General features: G+C 46.8%; 1 protein-coding gene across 1 annotated transcript; it reads left to right on the top strand.

Annotated features, from left to right (window-relative positions):
- Positions 1 to 9,596: 9,596 nt before the first annotated feature.
- si:dkey-42i9.4 (uncharacterized protein LOC492503 homolog) lies at positions 9,597 to 11,389 on the top strand. Its single transcript, XM_063068344.1, has 2 exons — positions 9,597 to 10,222; positions 10,514 to 11,389. The coding sequence occupies exons 1-2, from the start codon at positions 10,078 to 10,080 to the stop codon at positions 10,855 to 10,857; spliced, it is 489 nt and encodes a 162-aa protein (XP_062924414.1). The 5' UTR covers positions 9,597 to 10,077; the 3' UTR covers positions 10,858 to 11,389.
- The last annotated feature ends 951 nt before the right edge of the window (positions 11,390 to 12,340 follow it).

The following is a 12,340-nucleotide window of genomic DNA, read 5'->3' as shown; positions in this document are numbered from 1 at the left end:
ACACTTGCTGCCATCGTTCAGCACCCCAGTCCTCGTACTTTTGTGCATATGAGCGTCTCTTAGCTTTGTTTCCACTTTGGAGGAATGGCTTTTTGGGGCCAACTCTTCCATGAAGACCACTTATGACAGAGCATCTCTGGACCATGGAGGGGTATACTTTTGTTCCAGTGATTCCTGTGAATTCAGAGCTGATAGCAGTGCTGGACTTTTTACAATTTAGGAAGGACATCATTTTGATGTGTCTGTTGTCTGCTGCACTGTTTCTGTGGCCAACAACTGTGTTTCTAGTCTTCAACCTTGCCCATTTCTTTGTGCTTCTTCAGAGGAGCTTAGACGGCATATTTTGAAACTGCTATATGCCGCTTGGGAGAGACGTTGCTAATGCAAGACTTTTGCACAGCACTGCATTTATTAACCTTTTCTTCCAAAATGGACAGTTACATATTTCCTGTATGAAATACAGGAAACCTATCGACAGACGACACAATAGCCACAGCTCTACACACCGTCCTTACACATCTGGAGAAGAAGGATGCTTATTCAAGAATGCTTTTCTTGGACTACAGTTCAGCATTCAACACCATAATTCCCTCCAGGCTCAGCAGGAAGCTCAGAGACCTCAGCCTTGACCCTGCCTTGTGCAGCTGGATCCTGGACTTGGTGTCAGATCACTGGCAGGTGATAAGAGTGGGCTCCCTCACCTCTGTCCCTCTGACCCTCAACACAGGAGCTCCTCAAGGCTGTGTACTAAGTCCCCTCCTTTACTCCCTGTATACCCATGATGTGTTGCCATCCACAGCTCCAATCTGCTAATTAAATTTGCTGACGACACTAGATTGATCGGCCTAATCTCAAACAATAACGAGGGAAGAAGTCATCTCTCTGACACAGTGGGGTCAAGAAAACAACCTCTCCCTTAATGTCACAAAAACAAAGAAGCTGGTTGTGGATTACAGGAGGAATGGAAACAGGCTAAGCCCTATTGACATCAATAGAGCTGAGGTTGAGAGGGTGAACAGCTTTAAGTTCCTTGGCATCCACATCACTTGAGGACCTCACCTGGTCTGTACACACCAGCTGTGTGGTGAAAAACACACAACAGCACCTCTTTCACCTCAGATGGTTGAGGAAGTTTGGTACAGGCCCCCAAATCCTAAGAACTTTCTTCAGCGGCACAATTGAGAGCATCCTGACTGGCTGCATCACTGCCTGGTATGGGAACTGTACCTCCCTGAAGTACCTTCAATAACTCCGAAAGACTGAGGTTTGGTAAAATACTGAAAGGCTTTTATTCACTGTACAATACGACCTCCATGGTGAGTGTCTGCCCCCAGACTGAGGGGGAGGCGCAAGGCGAGACACCTTTATACAGGACTCTGTGGGAGGAGCCACAGGGGCAGTCAGCAGAGGGGTGTGTCCAGACAGTTAACCCCGTCACAACATATATACATGATTTACCACATTCACCCCTCCTTTTTTTCAAAAAAGAGTCCCGCAGGGTGAAGTGACTGACAATATTTAAAATAAGTATATTTACAGGTCAAGTCTATCAGGTGGTCGAGTCCGTCGCTGTGATCTACGTAGCACCAGTGGTGATTGCACCGGCGATGGCGGTTGGGCTGGCTCCGGCCTGACTTGAGGTGCCAGCACTTTAGGCGTTGTTAATCCCTCGTGCGTGTGTGTCGCGCCCGGTATGGGAGTGTCGTGTGGTGTCTGTATAGGGTTTGGGGTGCACGGTGTCTCGAAGGTACATACGTTGGTGGGTACGGAGTCAATAGTCACCACGGAGTGTTCAGGGTAGGGGCACGGAGCTCCTGCGGGCGCCAGGTCGCGGATGGAGACCGTGTCCTCCTGCCCATCAGGTAAAGCCACGTAGGCATACTGGGGGTTCGCATGAAGTAAGTGAACCCTCTCGACTATCGGGGAGTATTTATTGCTCATCGCATATTTCCGGAGCAGCACTGGCCCCGGGGATGTCAGCCAAGTTGGTAGGGTGGTTCCAGTGGTTGATTTTCTGGGAAAAGAAAAGAGCCGCTCATGAGGGGTGGCATTGGTGGCTGTGCATAACAGGGAGCGGATGGAGTGGAGTGCCTCGGGAAGGACCTCCTGCCAGCGGGAGACCGGCAGTCCCTTTGACCTGAGGGCTAAGAGTGTGGCTTTCCACACTGTGCCATTCTCCTTCTCCACCTGTCCATTCCCCCGGGGATTATAGCTCGTGGTCCTACTGGTTGCAATTCCCCTAGCCAGTAGATATTGGCGCAGCTCGTCACTCATAAACAAGGACCCTCTGTCACTGTGGATATAGCATGGGTATCCGAACAGAGTGAAGAGCTTGCGCAGGGCTTTTATAACTGACGTGGTAGTGGTGTTGGGGCAGGGGATGGCGAAGGGGAACTGCGAGTACTCGTCGATAACGTTAAGAAGTACACATTGCGGTCAGTGGAGGGAAGGGGGCCCTTAAAGTCAACACTCAGTCGCTCAAAGGGGCGGGTGGCCTTGATGAGTGGTGCCTTTTCGGATCGGTAGAAGTGCGGTTTGCACGCTGCGCAGACTTGGCAGTCCCTGGTCATCACCCTGATCTCCTCAAGGGAGTAAGGCAGGTTCTGGGCTTTCACGAAGTGGAAAAGCCGGGTGACCCCTGGGTGGCAAAGATCTACATGTAGGGCGTATAGCCGGTTGATCTGCGCGCTGGCGCATGTTCCCCGGGATAGGGCATCGGAGGGCTTGTTGAACTTCCCAGGCCTGTACATGATGTCATAGTTGTAGGTGGAGAGTTCGATTCTCCACTCAGAATTTTATCATTTTTGATTTTGCCCCGCTGCTGGTTACTAAACATGAATGCGACTGAGCGCTGGTCAGTCAGCAGGGTGAACTTTTTGCCGGCGAGATAGTGCCTCCAGTGCCTAATAGCTTCCACTGTGGCCTGGGCCTCTTTCTCCACCGCGGAGTGCCGAATTTCAGGGCCTTGAAGGGTACGGGAGAAGAACACCACTGGTCTTCCTGCCTGGTTGAGGGTAGCAGCCAGCGCAAAGTCAGAGGCGTCACTCTCTACTTGGAAGGGGATGGCCTCATCCACCGCATGCATTGCTGCTTTGGCAATCTCCCCTTTTATGCGGTTAAAGGCCGCGTGGGCCTCAGCTGAGACGGGGAATATGGTGGACTTGACCAGGGGGCGGGCCTTGTCTGCGTAGTTAGAGACCCATTGGGCGTAATATGAAAAGAAGCCCAGGCATCTTTTGAGGGCTCTGAGGGTATTGGGAAGAGGGAGTTCCAACAGGGGTCGCATACGGTCGGGGTCAGGGCCAATGACTCCATTCTCCACGACACACCCAAGGATAGCAAGTCGGGTGGTCCCGAATACACACTTGTCCTTGTTATGGGTGAGATTGAAAGCTTTGGCCACTTGGAGAAAATTTTGGAGGTTGTTGTCGTGATCCTGCCGGTCGTGACCACAGATGGTGATGTTATCCAGATATGGGAACGTGGCCTTCAGTTGGCACTGATCCACCATCCGGTCCATTGCCCTCTGGAAGACAGATACACCATTCGTGACACCAAAGGGGACGTGCAGGAATTGATAAAGCCTGCCGTCCGCCTCGAAGGCAGTGTAAGGGCAGCCCTCCCGGCGGATGGGGAGCTGATGGTAAGCGGATTTTAGGTCTATGGTCGAGTACACCTTGTACTATGCTATCTGATTGACCATATCCGCGATGTGGGGTAGAGGGTACGCGTCGAGCTGCGTGAACCTATTGATGGTCTGGCTATAGTCCACGACCATCTTATTCTTCTCCCCGTTCCGAACAACGACCACCTGCGCCCTCCAAGGACTTGTGCTTGCCTCAGTGACCCCCTCCCTGAGCAGCAGCTGCACCTCCGACTTAATAAAAGCTCTGTCACCCGCGCTGTACCTCCTGCTTTTAGTTGCCACAGGTTTACAGTCGGGGCTCAGGTTGGCGAACAGCGGTGGGGGAGGGATCCTGAGGGTGGAGAGGCCGCAAGTGGCGTCGGTAGTGTGGCAGTTGGCATGATGTTGGGTGGGATGCGCGGGTCGGCGTGTGTGTGTGTGGTCAGTAGCGGGGTACGTGACATATCTCTACAAAACAGGGGATTTACGACAGTAATTGGCGGGAGGGGCCCATCATACTTCATTGTCACACTTTTCAGGGGGTTCTGGAAGTCGAGCCCCAATAGCACAGGGGCACACAGTTGAGGCATGACCAGTAATGTAAAGTCTCGATATTCTGTGCCCTGCACCACTAGCGTCGCTACACAACCCCCTCGGATGTCTGTTGTATGCGACCCGGAAGCCATGGGGACCCTCTGACTTACCAGCTGTATCACGAGTCCGCAATGCTGCACCGTGTCCGGTTGGATAAAGCTCTCCGTGCTGCCTGTGTCAAACAGGCAGCTTGTCCTGTGCCCCTCCACCAGGATGTCCATCAATGACCTTGCGAGCTGGTGGGGAGCGCTTTGGTCGAGGGTCACGGAAGCCAGGGTTGAGTTGCTGTCTCGGTCCGGCATCGTGGGGTGACCCGTGAGCACCCGTTGGTCGTAGGCGGTGGGAGGTGGCGCCGACCAAGATGGCCACCCCCATGTCTCGCACGTGGTGGCAGCATGCAGGGAAGATGGCGGCAGGCAAGATGGCGACCCCCATGTCTCGCACGTGGCGCTGCTCGATCCCGCTCGCAGTTTTGACTTACAGACCTTGGCGAAGTGGCCCTTCTTTCCACAGCTGGAGCAGGTCGCTTCTAGGGCCGAGCAGTGTTTCCGGGGGTGCTTCTCCAGTCCGCAGAAGTAGCACTTCGCGGACTCACGACTGGCTGCAGCCGAGGTCGATTCGCCGGCGGGTTGCGGGGTCTGCGGCGCCCACGAGGCCATCAGGGGATCACGTGTCTGGAGAGCCTCAGAGTTGTGCAGAGCGGCCTCCAGCGTATTGGCCAGCTCGATCGCCGAACTTAAGCTAAGATCAGCTTTTTCCAACAGCCGCTGGCGCACATACACTGACCTGGTCCCCGTGACGAAGGTGTCTCTCACTAGGAGCTCTGCATGCTGTCCTGCTGTCAGCCCCTGGCAATTGCAGGCTCGCACGAGCGTCTGTAGTGTCCGGACAAACTCGGCACTCGATTCCCCAGGCCACTGGTGCCAAGTCACTAATTGGTGCTGCGCATGGACGGTGTTTATCGGCCGCAGGTATTGTCCTTTGAGTGCGCTCATCGCACCGTCATAGCTCGGCTGGTCTCTGATCATCGAATAGACCCGTGGACTGACCCTGGAGAGTAGAACTCTGTGCTTCACTGCAGGGTCGGTCGCTTTAATCTCCTCTAGGTACGCTTCAAAGCAGGGCAGCCAGAGTTCGAAAGCGTTTCCAGCGTCAGGTGTTTGCGGATCGAGGTGTAACTTGTCTGGTCCCAGTGCATGTTCCATGCTTTAAAATGTACAGCAAATAAAATTGAAGCACCTTCAATAACTCCAAAAGACTGAGGTTGGGTAAAATACTGAAAGGATTTTATTCGCTGTACAATACGACCTCCATGGTGAGTGTCTGCCCCCGGACTGAGGGGGAGGGGCAAGGTGAAACACCTTTATACAGGATTCTGTGGGAGGAGCCACAGGGGCAGTCAGCAGAGGGGCATGTCCAGACAGTTAACCCAGTCACAACATATATATATGGTTTACCACACTCCCTTAATCACAGGATTCTGCAGAAAGTGGTGCAGACAGCCCAGCGCATTTGTAGTTGTGAACTTCCTACGATTCAGGACATTAACAAAGACAGGTGTGAGAAAAGGGCCAGAAGGATCATTGGGGATCCAAGTCACCCCAAACACAATCCATTCCAGCTGCTACCATCCGGGAAACGGTACCGTAGCATAAAAGCCAGGACCAACAGGCTCCGGGACGGCTTCTTCCACCAGGCCATCAGACTGATTAACTCACACTGATTTGAGTGTATTTCTATGTTACATTGACTGTTCTATTTATTATAAATTACTATAATTGCACACTTCACATTTAGATGGAGATGTAACGTAAAGATTTTACTCCTCATGAATGTGAAGGATCTGGTCAATCTTGCTGTATGCTTCCGAAACATGGACTATAACACCAGAACTCCAAAGAAACTTAGAAGCAACAGAAATGTGGTTTCTTCGAAGAATGCTGAAAATATCATATAGAGATAGGGTAACTAATGAGACAGTACTCCAACGTGCCCATACAAAAAGATCTTTAATGAGAACATTAAATGAGAGGAAACTTAAATTCCTGGGCCATGTCATCAAAAAGGGAGAAATAGAATGCCTTACATTACAAGGCCGTGTGCCTGGGGAATGCGAAAGAGGAAGGCAAAGAAAAAAATATATGGACACTGTGAAAGAACTAGCAGATCGAAGTGTGCGAGACATCATTGACGCTGCATGGGATTGTTTGATGTGGAAACCCATGATCGCCCAAGTGTGTAACTTGCAAGGCACATGAAGAGAGAGAGTATGTGAAGGATGTAACAAATAAAGTCAATTCAATTCAATATGATACTCCATATGCCAATTCTTGCCACTCACTTAACCTATTTACATCTCTTCGTAGCATCTTCATGTCTGCTTCACAAGCTTGCAACTTTATATACCTCAACTATGCTCTGTTCCAACAAGCAAAACTATTCTATGCAATTTTACTGACAGCAAAATTTCCTGTGACATTTTTGTAAAACTCTCTGCCCTAATCACCCCATCATAAATGTTTTTCACCTTGGTGAATACTAATGCAAAACATTCATTAAGGACTTCTTCCACTTCTTCCGGTTCCAATAACTAAACTCCTTCCTTTGTCCTCACTTCAACAACTTTGTAGTTTAACATCTTGGACTTAGCAGATTTACAGGAGGTTAGTTTGCTGTACAGCAGGTCATTAGGAAAAAAAGTTACCATTTATTCCTCGGAAATGGAATACAAAACAGAGGAGGCTCTGCTTTGGTTATAAGATATAGGAGCAGGATTAGGCCATCTGGCCCATCGAGTCTGAACTGCCATATGGGACGTTAATATGATGAAACCAACTTAGAGAATACTTACTAGGTTAAAACTAAGAATGCACAGATTGTATAATGGTTAAAGTTGGAAAGCCAGGGTTATATCTGTTGGAATTTTGAAAAATGAGAGGAGACTTTATTGAAACACACAAAGTACTGAGAAGCCTTGGCATGGTGGGTAATGAAGGGGATATGTCCTCTTGAGCGAGAATTGAGAACTGGTGGATCACTTCTTTTCTGAGAGGGCTGTGAGTTTTCCTTACAGAAGTGGAGATGGTCCTTGAATATTTTTAAGGAAGAGGTAGATTGGTACTAAATAAGCATGGGAATGAAAGACTACCATGACGATACAGGAGTGCAAGTTGAGGTTGTGATATTAGCTATCTGTGACCAAATGGCCTTCTCCTGTGTCCAATTCCTATGTATGAGGGATCTTGGTGGAATGACTAAGAAGGACCAGTACTGTGTAGCAGAGAGGCTGAGAGGCTGGTAGTCGACAGTTATAAAGGCATTGGTCAAAGAATTTGAAGGGGGGCAGGTTGAGAGCGTGGGTTTGAAATTCAGTGGATGAAAGAGGCAGGAATTCTTCATACAATTAAAAAGTAATTGAATTATTGCAACCAATAAGACTGATGACCAAGTAGAAGTAGTGTGGTGGAAGGAGGGTCAACTTCAATGTTTGAGAGAAATTTGGATAGGTACACGATGAGAGGGGAAAATATTTATGTATTTATTTATTGAGCTGCAGTACAACGCAGGCCCTCCCAGCCCAGTAACCTCCAATTTTAAACCTAGCCTAATCGGGACAATTTACAATGACAAATTAACCTACCAACCCTGCACCCTGGGAGGAAACCAGAGCACCCAGAGGAAACCCATGTGGTCATGGGGAGAATGTACAAACTCCATACAGACAACAGAGGGAATTGAATTTGGGTCACTGCTACTGTAAAATATTGTGCTAACTACTACACCAGTGTGTCACCCCACGGTGTGGAGGGCAATGGTCCAGGTGCAGATTGATGGGATTAGGCAGGTTAATGGTTTGGCAAGGACTAGACTGATCAAAGGGCCTATTTCTCTGCAGTAATGTTCTATAATTCTTTATTTTTATCAGTCACTAACATGGCAGTCCAGGTAGTATGAATTTCAAATGATTACTGACTAGCTATTCAACTGCATAAAGATAATCCCCAGTTGTAGAATAATAGAGCATGGAAAAAATCCTTTTGGCCCAACTCATCAAGATGGCCATCCACGCCCATATTCCTCTTGCCCCTCAGCCCATCACCCCATGTGGGGCATAGGCAGCCGACAGCACCTCACCCGAGCCCTCTGTCCTGGGCCGATAGAAGGCCGATCAGCCTTGTGGCCTCCACTTTCACCACACAACTTCATATGTCTTCTAGGCGAAGATCCTTCCTGTCCCAGGAACGGGGTCTTTGGAGGTTCTGTTGGCATTTTCATAGCTCTGTGTTTTTATGGGATGGGTTTGCTAGCCCCCTGCCCAACCCTCCTCCTTTTGCAGTGGGGCTTGGGCCCGTCCATGGCAGAGTTCCATATTCCTCTAAGTCTCTCCAATCTATGTACCTGTATCATTGTAACTGTAATCCAGATTTTATCGCTTTATAGTCATATACTTAAAGTGGAGGTATCACATATCAAGAACAAAAACATAAGCATTTGATCATCCTCTCATAGAAAGCCCACGACAGAAATTAGCTGAATGAGCTCAAAACAGGGAATTTTAGTCAAATGAAATCAAATCAAAAAACTTTATTGTCATTCTAACCGTACATCAGCTCTGCAGGGCAGAATGAGACAGCGTTTCTCAGGAGCAGTGCAATCATAACATAACAAACGCAACACTAAATAATAAACATAACAATAAATAGTAAAACACAACAGCCACATGTCAGTTAAAATCAAGTTATAAGTGTCCAGTGCAAGTTAAAAGTGTCCGAAGCAGAGTCAGGTGGAGCAGCTATTTAGCAGTCTGACTGCCTGTGGGAGGAAGCTGTTTAGTAGCCTTGTGGTTTTAGTTTTGATGCTCCTGTAACATTTGCCTGATGGCAGAAGAACAAACAGTTCATGGAGACGGTGTGAGGGGTCTTTAATGATGTACCGTGTCTTCTGGAGGCATCGACTCTGAAAGAGGTCTGAAATTGGACTGAGAATTACTTATGGTCTAATAGAGAACCAAAATTAATTTTCTAATATTTGTAAAAGGACAAAGACACCAAAAGTGAACAAAGTTACAAACCATTAAACTCTGAAGCTTCCTGGAAAATGAACAGCAAAGTCCATTTTGTAATAATTTCTGATATCACCGTTTCTCAGTAAAGAGTGAAAAGGTGAGAAAATATATTAGCACATGATAACATCACGCACTACATTGAGAAACTCCACAAACTTTTGGTCGTCAGGAGACAACTGTCTGAGCAGGCAAGAGGCGGAGGGGAGAAAACGCTGTGCGTGAGATGCAAATGAGGTACTGTGACGCTGCGAAGCCCAGTGATTCGATTGGCTGCGAGGCGCTGAGTGTGAGCTCACAGAGGGGCTGCGCTGGCGGTGTTTACAGCGCTGCGGTGCGGTGCGGTGCGGAGCGGTGCGGCTTGGTGTTGCTGAAGGGTGGCCGCGGCTCGCGTTGCGTTGTCGTTCATGTCTCTTCACCTCTTCACCGTCTCTACTCACTTGGCTGTGTGCAAAGGAGATGTATTTGCCCTAGCCGAGTCCTGTCACTGAAAACAGAACACACGCACCGAGGAGATTCCCCGCTCGGTTTTTTTTGAAAGCAGAAAAATAAACAAAGAACAAGAAGAAAAAAAGTCGAATCGTCGCCTTGAACCGAACAAAAGGAAAAGAAGAAAAGTCCGTCTGGTTTTGTTTCTAGGCCCAGTGAACAAAACCAAAGTAAAAACAGAAAGAAATCGTCCAAAACAGTGATTAGTTTCCTTTGATTCGACGTTTTTTTTGGTTTTTTTGGGGGAAAAAAAAGTCGGATTGAAGAAAAACAAAGATCGTTTTCACCTTTCTGTTTGAGACGGCTGATGAGTCCTGGGGAAGATTTGATCAAAATGAAAACTGAAATCACAACTGCCGTGGGCTTTATCACCAGACTGCTGAGGACGACAGGGCTCATTTCTGACGAGCGGCTCCAACATTTCAGCGAGTCCTTGGAGAAATCTTTGGCAGGTGAGGGAGAAAGGGCGCGCACAGGAGGTGGCGGTAAGACGGTTACTATTTCTGTATTATTCCCATAACATCAGTCCCTTAAAGAACCCATTGTCAAGTACAACAAAGTACAGGGAACCGAAATTCGCCGATGGAGTAATACAAATCATGAAGAAGTGTCATATCCTTCCCCTCACTCTGTCCCCCTGTTGTACAGAAAGAAACAAAGAGCCGTTGGATTCACAAAGAAAGCGGAGCAGAACGAATTTTGCGGGTCATTTGAATATAACGTTTCTTGTCTTTGTTTGACAGAACACTACCGGCACCATTGGTTCCCCCACATGCCCTGTAGAGGATCGGGATATCGATGCATTAGGATCAATCACAAAATGGATCCTCTGATAGCAAGGGCGTCCAATATTATCGGGCTCAGCAGTCAACAACTTTTTCAACTTTTGCCAAGCGAATTGACTCTGTGGGTCGACCCGTTTGAGGTGTCCTACCGAATAGGTGAAGACGGCTCCATTTGTGTTCTTTATGAAAATGTACCTAGCAGCGCGATATCCCCCTTGGATAGTATAATAAGTTGCAAGGATGAATTTAGAATTGGCAGATCGAGTCCCTCTAAGAGTTACATGATGACTGTCTCAAGTTAATAATTAATTTACACTTACAACTGTTATTGTACAGTATGCAGGCTCTTTTTGATAATGTAGTGAAATGTTCATTCCCGAGTTAACTTTTAGTGCGACTGCCAAAACCTTTGTTTGATGTGGCCAGTGGCTATATGCAAAAACTGTTTCTGCACCACATTAAATTCCTGGATTGTATATTGTAAAAACATGTACAGTCAATGGGTAATTGTGTTTTACAAATTTATATTTTAAAATAAGCCATGGCTGTTTGTAATAAAACATCAAAATGAACCCATATGATGCGTTTAGGATGTCTTTTAATGACTTTGAACGGCTTTGATAAAATATCTGCACTGTCTTTGAATTGATGCTTAAAACATTGCATTTTTTAAACTGGTCACCACAGATGTGATCTTTGAACTTAGAGTGATTATATGTGGCCCACTTAACAATTGCATGATATGGTTTACTGAGTTTGACGTTCCTTTTATTTCTCATTTAGGTATGTTGCAGGAACAGTACTGTACTTTTTTTCTTTGATAATAAAGTACTTTGTTCCACCTCATCAAGTTTTTTTAACATTTATAATGAGTCTGCAAACCTGGTCAATTTCTACAATCTAGGATTATCTGGAAGGGTCAGGCACTATGTCAAATTACATGGTGGCTTTTCTCTTTAATAACCAGTCATGGGATGGAAAATTACAAAACGATCAAGAAGGTAGAAAAGCAACTGCTTTTCAATGGATGCAACCATGAAGGTTACTTTAACAAAGAACTAAATGAGTTCCTTGATTTAATTCAAAGGTTGAAAGTAACAGGCAAAAGAGACATTTTCATTTGTGAAGCTTTGAGTGTTTTACAAATATAAGGTAACTCTCAAATTTGTGTTTAAAGTACAACGAGTAACCTCATTATTAACACAACTAAATCAAGAATTGCATGCTAAACTTTGATTGAGGTTTATTTTCCCATTTATTTCCAAGTTCAGAAGGTTAGACTTCTATCTCCCTAGCTGCCATCTTGAAAATTAAGTCAAATATTTGAAAGAAGATGCAAGTCAATTTTCTTGTCATATTTGTGGTAATATTGTATATTCTGTGATATGTGACATATATTACTTGTATGATTATTTCTGGACAGAATGTTTATTTTCCTTCAAGTGTTCTCCCTGAATAAGATGACAAGTAAAGGGCTCATTCAGGGCCCCAAATAGTCCTCCCATGTGAGGTGACACTTCACCCGTGAACCTGTCAGGATCATCTACTGTATCTAGTACTCTGCGTGCAACTTCCTCTACATCAGGGAGACCCACTTCATTTTAATTCTACTTCCTCCTCCCATTCTGACATGTCAGTAGATGGCCTCTTAAGGTCATGATGAGGTCACCGTCATATTGGAGGAGAAACATCTCATATACCTTCTGGGTAGCCTTCAACTTGATAGCATGAACATCAAGTTCTCTAATTCTGGTAATTTCTCCCCCCTCTCTTTTCCATTCACCA

Source organism: Mobula hypostoma, chromosome 15 (genome assembly GCF_963921235.1).
Source record: "Mobula hypostoma chromosome 15, sMobHyp1.1, whole genome shotgun sequence".
Taxonomy (NCBI): Eukaryota; Metazoa; Chordata; class Chondrichthyes; order Myliobatiformes; family Myliobatidae; genus Mobula; species Mobula hypostoma.
The sequence above is the reverse complement of the archived record's forward strand: the minus strand, read 5'-3'. Positions and strand labels throughout refer to the sequence as shown.

Coding starts and splice junctions, on each gene's coding strand:
- si:dkey-42i9.4 (XM_063068344.1), top strand. CDS start 10,078: ATGAGTCCTGGGGAAGATTTGATCAAAATGAAAACTGAAATCACAACT. Junction 10,223..10,513: donor CTTGGAGAAATCTTTGGCAG/GTGAGGGAGAAA, acceptor TTTGTTTGACAG/AACACTACCGGCACCATTGG.